The sequence below is a fragment of the Amblyraja radiata genome, chromosome 4 (assembly GCF_010909765.2).
Source record: "Amblyraja radiata isolate CabotCenter1 chromosome 4, sAmbRad1.1.pri, whole genome shotgun sequence".
Classification (NCBI taxonomy): domain Eukaryota; kingdom Metazoa; phylum Chordata; class Chondrichthyes; order Rajiformes; family Rajidae; genus Amblyraja; species Amblyraja radiata.
The window spans coordinates 85,454,342-85,470,859 of NC_045959.1; the positions used below are offsets into that span (position 1 = coordinate 85,454,342).

At 41.3% G+C, this 16,518-nt stretch overlaps 1 protein-coding gene across 1 annotated transcript in view; it reads right to left on the reverse strand.

The window, feature by feature from the left end:
• The window catches only part of LOC116972580 (ankyrin repeat and SOCS box protein 18-like), a 134,281-nt gene that overhangs the window by 94,459 nt on the left and 23,304 nt on the right, over positions 1-16,518 (reverse strand). The window contains exon 2 of the mRNA XM_033020396.1: positions 11,570-11,668. Coding sequence (XP_032876287.1) covers positions 11,570-11,668 — 99 coding nt within the window. The remainder of the gene's footprint in view (positions 1-11,569; positions 11,669-16,518) is intronic.

The following is a 16,518-nucleotide window of genomic DNA, read 5'->3' on the forward strand; positions in this document are numbered from 1 at the left end:
AACTGCCTCAAAGCACACCAGAGACCTGGGTTCAATCCTGACATCGGGTGCTGTCCGTGTGGGGTTTGCATCTTCTTCTTGTGGCCATATGGGTTTCCCCTGGGAGTTTCTGTTTCTCCCACATCCCAAAGATATGTTGGTTGTTAATAGACCTCTGTAAATTGCCCCTAGTGTGTAAGTGTGGGGTGGAATCTGGGACGAATTGATAAATGCGTGATTATTTTTTTTAATGGGATTAATGTAAAATGGGTGATTATTGATGGTGTTCCCCTTCTATTATCAGGCTCCTAAATGCTCATTTCATAAGCAAGGGTACAGTCAGATTCACCTCTACTGCTGTTAGAAATTCTGAAAATTATAAGAAACATGAGTAGTTTGTAATCTGCTTAAGCCAAGATCTCACATACTGGGGAAGCATGACGGGAAAAATGGCCAACATAGGGAACCTATGGATGTTAATGAGGCAATAAATAGATTTATCATGGTGCTTAGGTTCCACAGCACAGCTAGTTTAGTTAAAATAAAAATTGAAGGTTGGAAACTAAGCTGAGGGTAATAAAACTGATCAAGCTGTACTGACATTTATTGCACCTATTTGTCATACAAATGGCAGTGGTTTTCTATGTATCAGGGAGCATACATTTATAGATAATGCTGGGGAAAGAAAGATGAAAGGCTACAGAGACATGGATCAATGATGGCATTTCAAAAATGTAGAGTCCTCAAGTAACCATTGTGTTGTGGGAATATAAAAATGCTGAGGGTGCTGTGAAACTTAGAAACTTTGGGTTTTCTCAGAGTGTTTCTCCGTGTGCACTGTTAATGCTTTCAATAATCTGACTTGTTCGAGAAACTCACCACTGTTCTATGAGATGTTTTATTTTGTCTATTCCTATCTGAGCTGGACCCCAAGTAAAGTCAGATTCAGGGTACAGGTACAACACAAAATTCCCTCCTACATCTACCCTTTTGCGGATATTGGACGTTCTCTATGGAACGTTACAATGTTGAGAACCATATTCCACATATTCATCTTTTCCTTTGTTCTACCTAAGATCAACACAAAACGCTGGAGTAACTCAGCGGGACAGGGAGCATCTCTGGAGAGAAGGAATGGGTGACATTACGGGTCGAGACCCTTCTTCAGACTGGTGAAGGCTCTTGACCCGAAACGTCACCCATTCCTTCTCTCCAGAGATGCTGCCTGTCCCGTTGAGGTACTCCAGCATTTTGTGTCTATCTTCAATTTAAACCATCATCTGCAGTTCCTTCCTACACATTTCCTTTGCTCTACCGGTTGTACTTGAGTTAGGCTTGATTGTATTTATGTATATTATATAATCTGATTGACTGGATAGCATGCAAATCACAGCTTGCAAATCACAGCTTAACATTGTACTTCAGTGCAAATGACAGTTATGAACATAAACCTAAACCTAAACTCGGCGAGCAGAGGGCTGATTTCCATGCTGTATTCTATAATTCTATTTTCTTAATATTTATTTTTTGATACCCTTAGTAATGTACAATGCTCTGAGGAATGCATGTGACACATCAAAACTTCATAAAACAAGATCTCATACTATAGGAAATACATCATAATATGCATTTATATTAACACCTTAAATGGCAAGAAAATGCCCCAAAATGGTGATGATCATTGTGCGCATCATGTCCTATGTAATACACCACCTGAAAACATTTATAAAAGTAAATCCTCTTCACTTTAAACCGTCTTGAACACAAACGGAAGCATGACCAAGTCAAAAGCCTACACAACCTATAGCAGCTGTCGTCAATGGCACAATAAACGAGGCAAGAAAGCTAAATCTACCAGGCATTCGACCCCGAAAAATGTCCAGCGTAGGTCTCTGACAAAACTGAAGTCCAACAAAAAACGGAAGAAGAAAGGATGGAAATAGCTTTTTTTGTCAATTACCAGCTCCAGAAGAAAACTTTAACTGGATCGAGGGTCACAGAATTAATGAACTACGTAAATAACATCTTACTACCATTGGAGAGCTCTATGTGAAAGCTATGGGATTATGTTAACCTAATGAATAAAACTGCAGCTTTTTAAATGAATTAAAACAATTAACGCTGGAGACTTGACAACAAGATGTATTTGAACAATATCTTTACTTGGATTGGAAGAGCTCTAAATGATTTAATATACATTTAACCTCCTTTCAAAGAAGTTAACAGTGATTAGATTAATACTATATTTTCCATGAGAATAAAAATACTCATTCAGCAAAGTTTAGCTGCACCTTACAAAAAAAAAAAAAAAAAGCTTAATGAGTTCAAATAACTTGTGGTCCAAAAATAAAATACCTTGGTGTGGAGAATCATGGGGACAACAGGTAAGGTGAATGCACAGTCTTTCTCCTGGTGCTGGGAAATCTAGAACTAGAGGGCAAAGCTTAAGGTAAGAGGGGATATTTCAATAGGAACCAGAGAGGCAACCTATTCACACAGGTAGGTATACGGAAGATTAGTCATCAGTTTATGTAGACGAGGCAGGTACTATAATAGCATTTAAAAGACATTTGGACAGGTAAATGAATAGGAAAGGTTTTGAGGAATATGTGCCAAATGCAGGCAATGGGATTAATTTAGAATGGACGATATGGTCGGTATGGACTAGTTGGGACGAAGGACCTGTTTCCATGCTGTATGTCTCTAGGACTCTGCATGTCCTCTTCCTATGCCGACCTTCCTGCACTGGGCTTCCTCCATTGCCAGCGTGAGGAACAGCACCTCATATTCTGCTTGGGTAACGTACATCTCAATGGTATTAAACTTTAATTCTTTAATCCAGTCAGCTAGCATCAATCCTGGCCATATTGATAGCCTCAGTAGAAATGTGTTGTATCCTTCCATGAAAGGTCATCAAAAAGTCCCTAACAATCAACTGCTGACCATGAATAACAAGAAAACTAACAAAAAAAATCTGCATTAAAATCTTCAGCATTTTTATTCCTCCCAGTTGTTAAGCAAACGTTTTTATGATTGTTTTATTTTGCATAGAATTACATAGCATTTACATCAACAAAACTTCAGCTATTAAACCTTTGCAATGTATCCTTCTCTCCTTGACTAAACAACAGTGATAATAAGCTAAAGCATGCCCACCAGGCATAGTGATGCCTGGATTGTTTGCTGTCATTCACAAGGCGTTCCATTTCCATGGCAACTTTCAAAAGGAAACATTCAGCAATGCACTCCAGGGTCCAGGCACTTTAATAGAATTGACAACTTCTTAAAAGTAACAGGTTCAATCTCAGATAAAATTGGCCCATTTATAAACAGAAGGACTGCAGATTCAAAGTGTGAGCGTAAATCGTGTACGCCGGCCCAGATTTGTTCAGGCTTTTTCTCGCCTCCAGTTCCCCCCACCACACCTCTATTTTGGAAGGGTTCTGACCCAAAACGTCAGCTATTCCTTTTCTCCAGAGAAGCTGCCTGACCCACTGAGTTACTCCAGCATTTTATGTCTATCTTCATGCTGGAGTAATTCAACAGGTTTAATTTAGTCTAGTTTAGAGATATAGCATGGAAACAGGCCCTTTGGCCCGCCGAGTCCATGCCAACCTACAATCACCCCATACACTTGTAATATCCTACACACGAGGGACAACTTTTATTACAGAAGCCAATTTGGAAGCACGTCTTTGGAATTTAGGAGGAAACTGGAGCACCCAGAGAAAATCCATGCAGTCATGAAGAGAACGTGCAAACTCCATACAGACAGCACCTGTAGTCAGGATCGAACTCGGGTCTCTGGCGCTGTAAAGCAGCAACTCTACCGCTGCGCCACTGTGCTGCCTAGGTCTGGCAGCATCTATGAAGGGAATGGAGAGAGGGCATTTCATGTTGGGACCCTTCAATCAGATTATAGTAGGGGAGAAAGAAAGCTGAAAAAGAGGTGGCAGCGGAACAGATCCTGAAAGGTAGAAAAAGGTAAGGGGGCTTTGAATGGCAGATGTGTGGGCAAAGGTTAGAGGTGAAAATGTAACAAAAGGGTCTCAGATCAGAAAGGAGTGAAATATAAAGCCAGAGGGAAGGATGTAAGTGGAAGGTGATGGAGGGGAAAGGGGGAGGCGGGGGTTGGGGGTGATAGTGGGAGAAATGGGTGCGCACCAGAGTTGGGGTGGAGGAGGACAAGTAAGAGGTGGCCTTTTCCTATTCCTTTTCTCCAGAGATGCTGCCTGGCCCGCTGAGTTACACCAGTTTTTTTGTATCTGTCATTGGTTTAACCAGCATCTACAGTTCCTCCTCAGAGGGAGGAATGTGGTTTTCAAAGTTTCAATGGTAAGTCAAAGGTTTAAATGCAGGCATTCTCATGCAAGTATTGATAATACGTTGGGCCCTGTGTAGGGTTTCAATTCAGACACCTGATGGTTTAACTCCAGGCACTACCTGGACTGCTGCCGCTGCCCCGATGGGAAAGCACGGTTACATTGTTCAGCTAATGAAATCAAAGCAAAACCATTATTAAACGTCACAACAAATCTACTTCATAAGCATTGGTTCTGAAGGCACTTCATGAAGCACTCTTTTCAAGAGGGAGGAAGAGCATCCAGTGGAGTGTAGAGTCCTCACTTTTATTTTAGCTGGCACCCTGTGTTTAGAAATCCAAACTAAATTTTTTAATGTCTAAAGAAAGGTCCCGACCTGAAAAGGCGCATATCCATGTTGTCCCTAGATGCTGCCTGACCTGCTGAATTATGCCCCTGTCCCACTTCGGAAACCTGAACGGAAACCTCTGGAGACTTTGCGCCCCACTCAAGGTTTCCGTGCGGTTCTGGAGGTTGCAGGTGGTTGTCGGAGGTTGCAGGTAGTGGAAGCAGGTAGGGAGACTGACAAAAACCTCCGGGAACCGCACGGAAACCTTGGGTGGGGCGCAAAGTCTCCAGAGGTTTCCGTTCAGGTTTCCTAAGTGGGACAGGGGCATTACTCCAGCATTTTGAGGCCCTTTGGGGTACTTAACTGTTATAGTAGTGTAAAGGTTTTGCCATTTACTCCACTATAAAATTGCAAGCCACCATTACTTTACACATCTGCAGATACTTTAGTAAGTTAAATATCATGTAATACTTCACTGACAATTGGGTGTGATAGTAACTGGTTAGAATACAAAGACCAGCTTGGGCCTTCCCAATTATCTTTATCAGTTTTTAGAAGTTTCACAAAATTTGTATCTGTTCTTAATTTAAACATATGAATACAGAAGTGGGACAAATGGGAACACAAAGAAGCCACTTGGACCTGCTCCAGCATTTCAAAAAGATAATTCTGAACTTAACTTTCCAACTAGATTGCTACATTTTTTGATTCCATACGAAAGAAACAAAATTCATATAATTATTTTGACAGGGTTACACAGGATAGACACAAAATGCTGGAGTAACTCAGGGGGACAGGCAGCATCTCTGGAGAGAAGGAATGGGTAACGTTTCGGGTCGAGACCCTTCTTCAGACCCGACACAGGAGGTGGTCAGTTGCCACTTTAACGTTGGCCCCAAGGTAAGCAACTTAGTCAGCATGGATGAGTTGGGCCGAAGGGTCTGTTTGCATGCTGGAGTGCTTAGACTCAAAGAGCTAAAGACTTATTGTTACCTTTCAGGGACAATATTTCAATTCAGGCAACTTTAGGATACTAATCTATGCAACCACTATCTGTGCTGCCATATTGTTGGAAATTCCTGGATACCAGCTTATTGTACTATAATTTCTTAATTATTCTATCTTCATCAATAATTATCATAAATTCTTCATTTTTATCAGGACTTTGGTTTCCTGGTATTTCTGTTTAATATCATGCCTAAAAAAACTGATACAAATTATTTGTTCAACACAGCCAATTCCTTGCTCATAAGTTCATGTTATAGGACCTGTATTAGGCTAGTTGGCCCATCAAGTCTACTCCGTCATGGCATTCCCTCTCAACCCCTTCTCCTGCCTTCTCCCCATAACCCCTGACACCTTTACTAATAAAGAATCTGTCAATCAGTGCCTTAAAAATACCCAATGACGGCCTCCACAGCCGTCTATGGCAATGAGATCCATAGATTCACCACCGTCTGACCAAAGAAATTCCTCATGTCTAAAAGCACGTCCTTTTATTCTGAGGCAGTGAACTCTGGTCCTAGACTCTTCCACTAATGGAAACATCTGCACCACATCCACTCTATCCAGGCCTTTCACTATTCGGTAAGTTTAAATGAGGTCCCTCCTCATTCATCACCAATGAATACAGGGCCAGTACCGTCAAATGCTCACCATATGTTAACCTACCCATTCCTGGGATCATTCTCGTAAACCTCCTCTGGACCCTCTCCAATACCAACACATCCTTCCTCAGATATTGGTTCCAAAACTGCTCACAATACTCCAAATACATTCTGATCAGTGCCTTATAAAGCTTCAGCATTGCATCCGTGTTTTTATATTCTAGTCCTCTCAAAATAAATGCTACTTGATGCTAATATTTAGTAAATAATATTCCTTATTATAAACTTTCCTGAATCTGCAGGATGCAACATCACTTTCGCTAATCTCCATTTTCTTCCCTGCAAAAGCTTCTATTGTCTGTTCCTTATTCTACATTCCCTCCCATCAATAAACTAGTCATCCAGAAATATTATCAACTTAGACCTAAGCCTCTTTAGATCCAATGATATCTTTAGCCCTCTTTAGCAAGCCAGATGAATTATTTTTCCCATGATATTTTTAATTCTCAATGGGACGCATATTAGTTGAGAGTTATGACCTGTCTCTTTAAATGTCCGTAATGTTTATCTATTACCATACTTTGCCTATTTTCCCAATCCACTTTAGTCTAATCACTCTTATGATGTTGGCTTTATTTCAACTTAAGATGTTGGCTTTGTTTTTAAGTATATCATAAATATAGAACATAGAACAGTTCAGCACAAGAAATTCAGCCTGCCACATCTGCGCCAACCATGTCGCCAATTCAACTGATCCCACTGCCGGCAAGTGGTCCCAACCCCTCTATTCCCTGCCTATTCCTGAGTCTGTCTAAATGATCCTTAAATGTTGTCTCTGCTTCTAACACGACCCTGGAACAGTGCTCTGGGCACCCACAACTTTGTGTATAAAAAACTTGCTAGATAATCTTCCTTAAACTTTGCCCATTTTACATTTAATGACCACTAGCTTCTGACATTTCCACCCGCGGGGGAAAAAAGATGACTATCTACTCTATCTATACCTCTCATAATATTATTTACTTCTATCAACCCTTTGACCTCCACAAATGCAACACCTCAAATTTTGTTTTGTTTTTTGTCCCTTGTTTTATCTTATTTCCAACACACTGATACTCGTTAAGGTCTTTATGTTGTCCAAATAACCTGTGCTACTGATATCTCAAATTTTCCAGTTGTCTCCACCTTATTGGAACCTAAATTGTACTCCAAGAGCATGATGTTTAAGAAAGAACTGCAGATGCTGGAAAAATCGAAGGTAGACAAAAATGCTGGAGATACTCAGCAGGTGAGGCAGTATCTATGGAGCGAAGGAATAGGTGACGTTTTGGGTCAGTCTGAAGAAGGGTCTCGACCCGAAACGTCACCTATTCCTTTGCTCTATAGATGCTGCCTCACCCGCTGAGTTTCTCCAGCATTTTTGTCTACCTTCCAGGAGCATGATGATCAGTGGTTACACCTACATTTCCAGATGTTAATTTATTGAATCAAAAGGGCTGAATGAGTTCATTTAGATTTCAATCACTGTTGGAGTAAGACAGAGGAAACATGAAATGATCTCATTGGTTGCACTTATCTGAACTGGTTGTATTGATGTTAGGTTTATACCTGATTTCAGCTTATTCATTGATTACCATTAAATCTCTGCCTCTTCCAATCATGTTTAGTTTATTATACTGTATATCAAATTGCTGTTTTGCTGCATAACAACTAATACTTCACCTGAACCTTTTTATAACCATTTATGGTGACTATTATGACTACTCATGGATTCAAAGAGTCATACAGGGTGGAAGCAGGCCCTTCAGCCCAACTTGCGCACGTCAACCAACATGTCCGATCTACACTAGTCCCACCTCTGCATTTGGCTCATATCCCTCTGTCCTATCCTGTCTAAATGTTTGTTAAATGTTGCAATAGTACCAGCTTAAAAGTTGCGATAGTACCTGTTTTTAAGAGACATTTGGATAGATTTATGGATAGGAAGGGTTTAGAGGCCTATGGGCCACATGCAGGTAAGTGAGACTAGCCCAGTATGCCAACTTAGTCGGCATGGACAAAGTGGGCCATGCGACCTGTTTGTGTGCTGTATCGCTCTATGACTTTCTGCAGCCCTTGCACTTTTTTTAAACTACACTTTCTCTGCAGCGGAAACAACAATATTCCACACGGTTTCTTTTTTTTCTTTATACTATCTTGATGTGCTCATTTGTGGTATTATTTGCCTGGATAATATGCAAAACAAAACATCTTAGTATATGTGACAATAAGAAACCAATACCAACATCAATGCAACCAGTTCAGATTAGTGCAATCAATGAAATCATTTCTCTTTTGCTCCTCTGTCTTGCTCCAACAGTGATAGACATCTAAATTAATTTGTTCACCCCTTTTGAATCCATAAGCTAACAGCTGGAAATGTAGGGACTGATCTTAATTCTCCTTGAGTACAATTTATCTTCAGGTCCATTTGTTTATACATAAGATATGATTTCCTCTATGGTCTGCTAGTACTCACCGTCAATGTCACTAATGATAACTGGTCACTTGAAAAAAGAAGTGGCAATCAATGAATATCCAGAGAAGCACACACTTAATGAAGAAGGGAACAAAATCAATAGGGGGCGTCTTATTAAAAAAAAGTAATCGATTGCAAAGGAAACAAAGGAAAAACATCCTAAATGTTGCATGAGCAAATACCCACCTGTACATTACATGTTTGGTGATCCTATAACTGGAGTACTGATACAGTAGTAGAGCAACGATAGATTATGGTCAAAATGTGTAGGAAAGAACTGCAGATACTGGAGTAACTCAGCGGGACAGGCAGCATCTTTGGAGAGAAGGAATGAGTGACGCTTCGGGACGAGACCCTTCTTCAGACTGATGTCGGGGGAGTGGGTGGGACAGAGATAGAATGTAGTCGGAGACAGTAAGACTAGTGGGAAAACTGGGAAGGGGGAGGGGATGGAGAGGGAGGGAAAGCAAGGGCTATTTGAAGTTAGAGAAGTCAATGGTCATGAGGTCATGAGCAAAACATGAGGTGCTGTTCCTCCAATTTGCGCCGGGCCTCACTGTGACAATGAAGGAGGCCCAATACAGAAAGGGCAGATTGGGAATGTGAGGCGGAGTTAAATTGCTGAGCAACCGGGACATCAGGCAGCTTAAGGCGGACAGAGTGGATGTGTTCAGCGAAACGATCGCCAAGCCTGCACTTGGTCTCGCAATACCCTTCTTCAGATTCGACCCGAAACATCACCCATTTCTTCTCTCCATAAATGCTGCCTGTCCCGCAGAGTTACTCCAGCATTTTGTGTGTACGATAGATTATGGTCATGTCATTGCCTCTGATGGGACCAGGCTTCTCTTGATATCAACATTCGGAAACATTCTATGCTGCTCTGCATCAAAATACCATCAATTAAAAAGCAATCTCTTAACAATGACAAGTTACATATGATTTACAAGTATTTTTAGAAGGAAGGAGTTACTACTTCTCTCAGGCAAAGAACAAATTAGAATGCAGTGGAACTGCAGAAAACAAGAATTGTATGTGATGCACCTTTCATTGATGACACAAAAGCTCTGTCATTATCATAGTTTAACTTCAAACACAAACCACAGGCTCACAATATCTTTTGCGTATTTTGAAAAGTCCAGGCAACTAGCAGTTTATATCTTACCTGATTGATATTGTTTGACCTGAATTACTCCAGCACTTTGAGTTTGCCCACTTCTTTAATATCCGACAATTTGTATCTTATCTTGCCACTGCTCCAACGTGACAATGAACTTCATGTGAGCATGGAATTTCATTGCACCTTTGTATCTTTGGGCGGCCCGGTGCCACAGCAGTACAGTTGCTTCCTTAAAGGGCCTGAGACTCAGGTTCGATCCCGACTATGGGTGCTGTCTGTAAGGAGTTTGTATGTTCTCCCCATGACCGTGTGTGTTTACTCCGGGTGCTCCAGTTTCCTCCCACACTCCAAAGACGCGCAGGTTTATACGTTAATTGGTTTTGGTAAGAATTGTAAATTGACTCTAGTGTGTAGGATAGTGTTAGTGTTCGGGGTGATTGCTGGTCAGCACGGACTCAGTGGGCCGAAGGGTCTGTTTCAGTGCTGTATCTCCAAAGTCTAACTTGCAATCTTAACGCATCTGTTGAGCACTGCTACTATGAGAGCCTAAATATTTATTCACTCTAACATTGGAACACAATGACTGCTGTGTGCACCTTCTACAAAATGCATTGCAGTTACTTTCCTTAGCTACTCTGTCAGCACTTGCAAATTGTTGACCTCTACCTCCATGAGATACAAGGGCAACAGGTGGATGGGACCTGTTGCAGGTTTAACTCTAAATTGCAATAATAGATCACATAATTGCTGGGCTCTAAGTACTGGAACTCCCTTCCCAGCAGAACTGTCAGAATACCTTCACCAGAATGATTGCAAGAAGATGGCATATCATCACTTTCTCAAGAGCAATTCGGGATGGGCTCTAAAAATGGCCAGATAGAACATTGCAGCACAGTCCCTTCGGCGCACAATGTCTGTGCCTAACATAATGCCAAGACCAAATCTTATTTGCCTGTACGTAATCCATATCCCTCTATTCCCTGCATATCAATGTGCCTATCCAAATGTCTCTTAAATACCACTATTTATATCATATTAAATATCATATCAACCTAAACCACCGCTTCCAATGTTGAACAGTTAATCAATAATAAAAAAAGTATGAGAATCATTGAAGGTCAACACTGACCTTCTGCAAATAGGACTCTGGCTCACATATTAATCTGGGGGTGCTCTGCAGTACAGACTATATCACTGCCATCATCATAACCTCACAACCTGAAGACAACAATCATCACCAGATGAAGATAGTACAAACAGAGTCTGAGGCACTGAGGGCTGAAGAAGAGCAGCAGGATTAGGAGGGCTTGTGCGGAGCACCCCAGCTCACAGCAGAGCCTCGGTTCACAAGAGAGCAGAGAAGAGTGGCAACGACTGCAGAGGAAATGAGGGACTCTTTACCAGAGAGGAAGATGTAACTAAACCAGCGTCTCCGATCCAGACAGAGTGATCCCCTTCCACACCCCAACCCTCAACAACAGCTGATAATTAGACCCAACTGTCTGGATAACACCATCCAATGGGCACAATTGAGCAATAATTTTCATTTACCCAGCTCTTCATGGTTTGACCAGGGAGTATTTGCTTCATTGGTACAACTTCTCCCAGGAATACACAACCTAAAGTTTTGCACTCTTCCCTAAATTCGTTGAGCAATGTTTGGTGGCAAAGCAATATGAGTAAGTGCATCCATACCCCTCCAGTGAGATTAGGGTCCCATTTCTTTGCCAGGAGCAGACGAATGATTTCCTCCTTTGAATGTGCCGCAGCAATGTGTAAGGCGGTCCTCCCATCCTGAAAAATGTGTAAGAGAACAAGGTTACAAACAGCGCTTGGAACTGGCAAATGTTGGCTACATCAGGGCTTTGAGCTGCACCTGCGATCAGAAGGGTTTGTGTTTGTCAACTTAGGTATTTCAGTTGGTTCAATCGTTCCTTTATTATCATGTGTACCAAGGAATAGTAGAAATCTTTTTTTCATACAGATCAGAAGATTATTGCCATACATAAGTACAATAAGTACAAGATACGTAGAAACAGCACGCTGAGTCTACATGCAATAGTTGCCAGGTTTTGGCACCATTTCACAGTCCATGCAGCTCTGAGGGAACAATGGCAACTATGGTGCATCCTCCTCATCAATCAGGCTGAAGAATCCAGCAATTACCTGCACAAAGACTGAGAAAGGAGCATCACCTTGAATGGGTATAATGAATGTCAGGTAGAAAATGAGCCAGAAAGACAAAAAGAAAGACTGTAATACAATGAGGAAAAAGAGACAAAGGCAAAATAAAAAAATAATGTGAGCATTTTAAAAATGAAAACAATTCATAACATCTTTCAGGCGAGACATTAATCCTACTTTCTCATATTGACACATAAGACTTCTCGATACTATTACGACGCATGGAGTCTTAGAATCTTATGGAGAAACAGCACAGAAACAGACCATTTGGTCCACTGAGTCCAACCATCAATCACCCATTTACACCAATTGTACACTAATTATTTCCTTTCTTCTCCCCACAGCAGCTCTCAATTTTGATCGGCTCCTCACAGATTGTACCATTCATCCACCCACTGGGGCACCTTACAATGGCCAGTTAATCTACCAACCTGTATGTCTTTGCGATGTAGAAGCAATATCCTGGTGAGCATCTTCTGCACCCTCTCCAAAGCTTCCACATCCTTCCTGTCACGGGGTGACCAGAATTGCACACAATACTCCAAATGGAGCCTAACCAAAATGTTACACAGTTGTAACATGATTTCCTGGCTCTTATACTCAATGCCCGAACTTCATAAACTGAATAACTAAATAAAAATAAAATATTTCCATTTCTGTTTCTTACAATGTTTGTGTATCAGGGCCATACCAAATTAGCTTAACGTCTGTAGATTAATATTCAAAAGTAATCCAGAAAAACAAAAACGTGGATTTCCTTCGGGTGCTCCAGTTTCCTCCTGCATTCCACATTGTGCAGGTTTGTAGGTTAATTGTCTTCTGTAAATTGTACCTAGTGTGTAGGATAGAACTAGTGCACTGGTGATCACTGGTCAGCATGGACTCGGTGGACAGAGGGCCTATTTTCATGCTGTATCACTAAAAACTAAAATTAATATTTGGAATAATATACACAGAAAATTGTCCAAATTGACTCCTAAAATTTAAGACATTCTGCAGTTGTGATAACGAAATTGAGATTAAATATTATTTCTTTTTGAAGTCATATCACCTTGTTTCATCACAAATTCACCAGGGATGAATTTCAAGATACTTTCAAGATATTTTCAAGAGAGAGCTGGATAGGGCTCTTAAAGATAGCGGAGTCAGGGGATATGAGGAGAAGGCAGGAACCGGGTACTGATTAGGGATGATCAGCCATGATCACATTGAATGGCGGTGCTGGCTCGAAGGGCCGAATGGCCTACTCCTGCACCTATTGTCTATTGACTACTTCATCTTCCTGCCTTTTTGAACAAAATGAAGCAATTGAAGGATCATCCAACCAGATTCAATTGCTGAATGCAATGGTTTAAATAATCTATTAGTATTGGGCCTGCTAGAAACTGGCAGGGATTATTTTTTTTTAAACACAGACATGTCAGAGCCTAATGATGTATTTGAGGTCCAAATGCAGTCTGAAGAAAGGTGTCACCCATTCCTTTTCTCCAGTGATGCTGCCTGTCCCACATAGTTACTCCAGCATTTTGTGTCTGTCTGCAGTTTTTACTTGAAAGCCTGAGCAAATAGATTTCCTCTCAGTGGAGCGTCAGGGCTAGAAAAGACCAAAGACATAGGTCTCCACAATTCAAAGTCCAGGTGAGCCCAGTTGCAAAATTGCACACCCTCACTAACCTGGAACCACCCGAACTCTAAGCTATGCCACTCCACATGGGAAAGCAGCCAATGGGACTTAAATGAGGACTGGACTAGCTGATGATGGAGGAAATGGTGAGCAGGATGATGTTTGACTAGAGGCGTCGTTGGGGATGAATATGTTGCTAAACCTTCTGTCTCCCAGCAGGAAGTTCTGTTTGGTGAGTGGCCACGGTGGATTTTTTGGCCAGTTGATCACAGATTGGAACTGAGATAAAATCCAATTACTGTGGATTTGATTAAGATAACTGTTATTATAATATGAGCGATTATTAACCAAATCAATCAATTTCACCTCTTGGACCTGTGTTTGAATCTAATTTACTCAGATGGGCCAACAATCTCTTGCTGAGTTACTCCAGCATTTTGTGTCTATATTTGAGAATATTGTTTCCTTTTCTCTTGTTTGTCTCCTCGTTTAATTGAGCAGATTTCCCCTTCAAACTGAGTATGACTGAGTGCGGTCAAGGGCTACTGAAGATGTTGCTGTTGTTCACGGATCCCTGAGAGCAAAAGGGATGTGAGAATTGATGTAATTTTAAAAGTGCAAACTATTTGCTCCTCTTTACTAACAATACCATATTGCAATACCATAAGGCTTGCTTGTGGTTAAGTTGTTACATCTCAATCTTATTCAGGGTCACCAACATTAAATAGTCTACCACATCAAATCATCAATTGCACTCTGACAGATTACAGGATAATTGATTTAACAAGTCCAATCAGGGTTGGTGCTTAGCTGCTGGTGGAATAACAGAGTAAATTAGTCTGTTGCAAACACATTAAGGCATGCTTCACATGTTATCAATGGGAGTAATTTCATCCAATACTATTTTAGTAGAGTCATCATCCATTTCCCTCAATAGCTCCATTAAAGTACATTACAGACAATATTTCCACCCATTCGGCACAAGAAAAGGTCTTGTGGTGCTGAAATACAAAATGAGTTTGCAATGCACAAGTCCTGAAACAGTGTGGTTTAGCTGCAGAAGAAATAAAGCAGTCACCTGCATGCTATTGCAAAGTAAAGGGCCTGTCCCACTTGGGCTTCATTTGCGTGTAATTTACACATCATTTACGCGTTACGACGCACGACGCGCGCGTTGTGCCGCGCACGTGATGCGCACACAGTGCGTGGTGATGTGGGCAGTGACGCACGGTCGCGTACGGCGCCCCAGGATTTTGGGATGTACAAAATCTTTGCGCGCCATCTGCGTGACACGCAAATGACGCCCAAGTGGGACAGGCCCTTAAATGTATTGTTTATTTTTCCCCATTTGATATCACACTCTGGGTTCCAGCTGATATATTTCATAGATGGTCGAGCAGGAAACTGTTGTTACTTTGCACAAAATATTTCAGTAATCATTTTACATTGTACAGAACATGCAGATCAAGTTAATGACCCAACTCTGGTTTTTATAATAGAACGAGGCACAGACAAAAGTACAGGTCAATAATGTTCTACTAGAGTAAAGGAACTAGGCCGTATCATTGTGTGCCTCAGAATTCCATAATGATAAACAATATTTCAATCAGCAGTGCACCTGTCCTTTCACCAGCACTGTATGTGAATATATAAATTTAGAACATAGAACAGTATAGCACAGGTATGGGCCCTTCGGCCCATAATATTTGCACTGACCAAGTTAAACTGATTCCATCTGCCTATACATGATCCATATCCCTTCCATGTGCTTATCTAAAAGCCTCTTAATGACCATTATCATTTCTGCCTCCACCACCACCTCTGGCAGTGTGTTCCAGACCCTCACCACCCTCTGTTAAAAACTTGCCCCATCAAATCTCCATTAAACTTTACCTCTCTCATCTTAGAACTATGCCCTCTAGTATTGGACATTTACACCACGGGAGGAAGGTTCTGACTGTCTACCCACTCTATGCCTCTCATACTTTAATATACTACCATCGACTCCCTTCAACCTCTGAAGTTCCAGAGAAAAGAACCAGAAATTTCTTGCTGAGTTATAATTGTAGGTTTGGTAGAAACTCAATTGAAATAGTTTTTTTACTGAGTATCAATTATTTGTTGGCACTTTTGCATGGGTTGGGCAGCAATGAAGTCAATTCCTCCATCGGACACTTGAATGGAGACTGGTTGACTGGAAGATTGCTGCACTGCTCAAGATTTTCAGGTCAATGGAAATAACATGATTTTCCAGAGGAGTGGTAGTGATTTCCCTGATGTTCTGGCCAGTATTTATACCTCAAATAAAACATATCTGAAGAGTTTCCCGATCATTACCCCATCAACAACAGGGAAAAATTGATTGCTGAGTTTGCCAATCCAATTTAACCTTTGTAATGCTGCGCAATCCAATTGGGAAGGGAAGGTGCAGCACAGGGGATATCCAAGACTTTTCTCATTCCCTTTACAACCAAAGCTGTGGCTGGCAGAGAGTCACAGAGTCAGTCATAGAGCACAGAAACAGGCTCTTTGGACCAACCTGCCCATGCCAACCAAGATGCCCCATCTACATTAATCCCACCTGCCCGTGTTTGGACTACATCCTTCTAAACCTTTCTTACTGTATTCATGTACCTGTCCAAATGTTTAGTTTAGTTTAGAGATACAGCGTGGAAACAGGCCCTTCGGCCCAGTGAGTCCGCGCCGACCAGCGCCGACCGCCGACCAGCTTGTAAATCTTCTCTGCACTCTTTCCAGCTTAAACAAAGGGAACTGTTCTCAAGACATTCCTTGTTAGTCTCTCAAGGGAAATGTCCCAAATACTTTTCAGAAATGT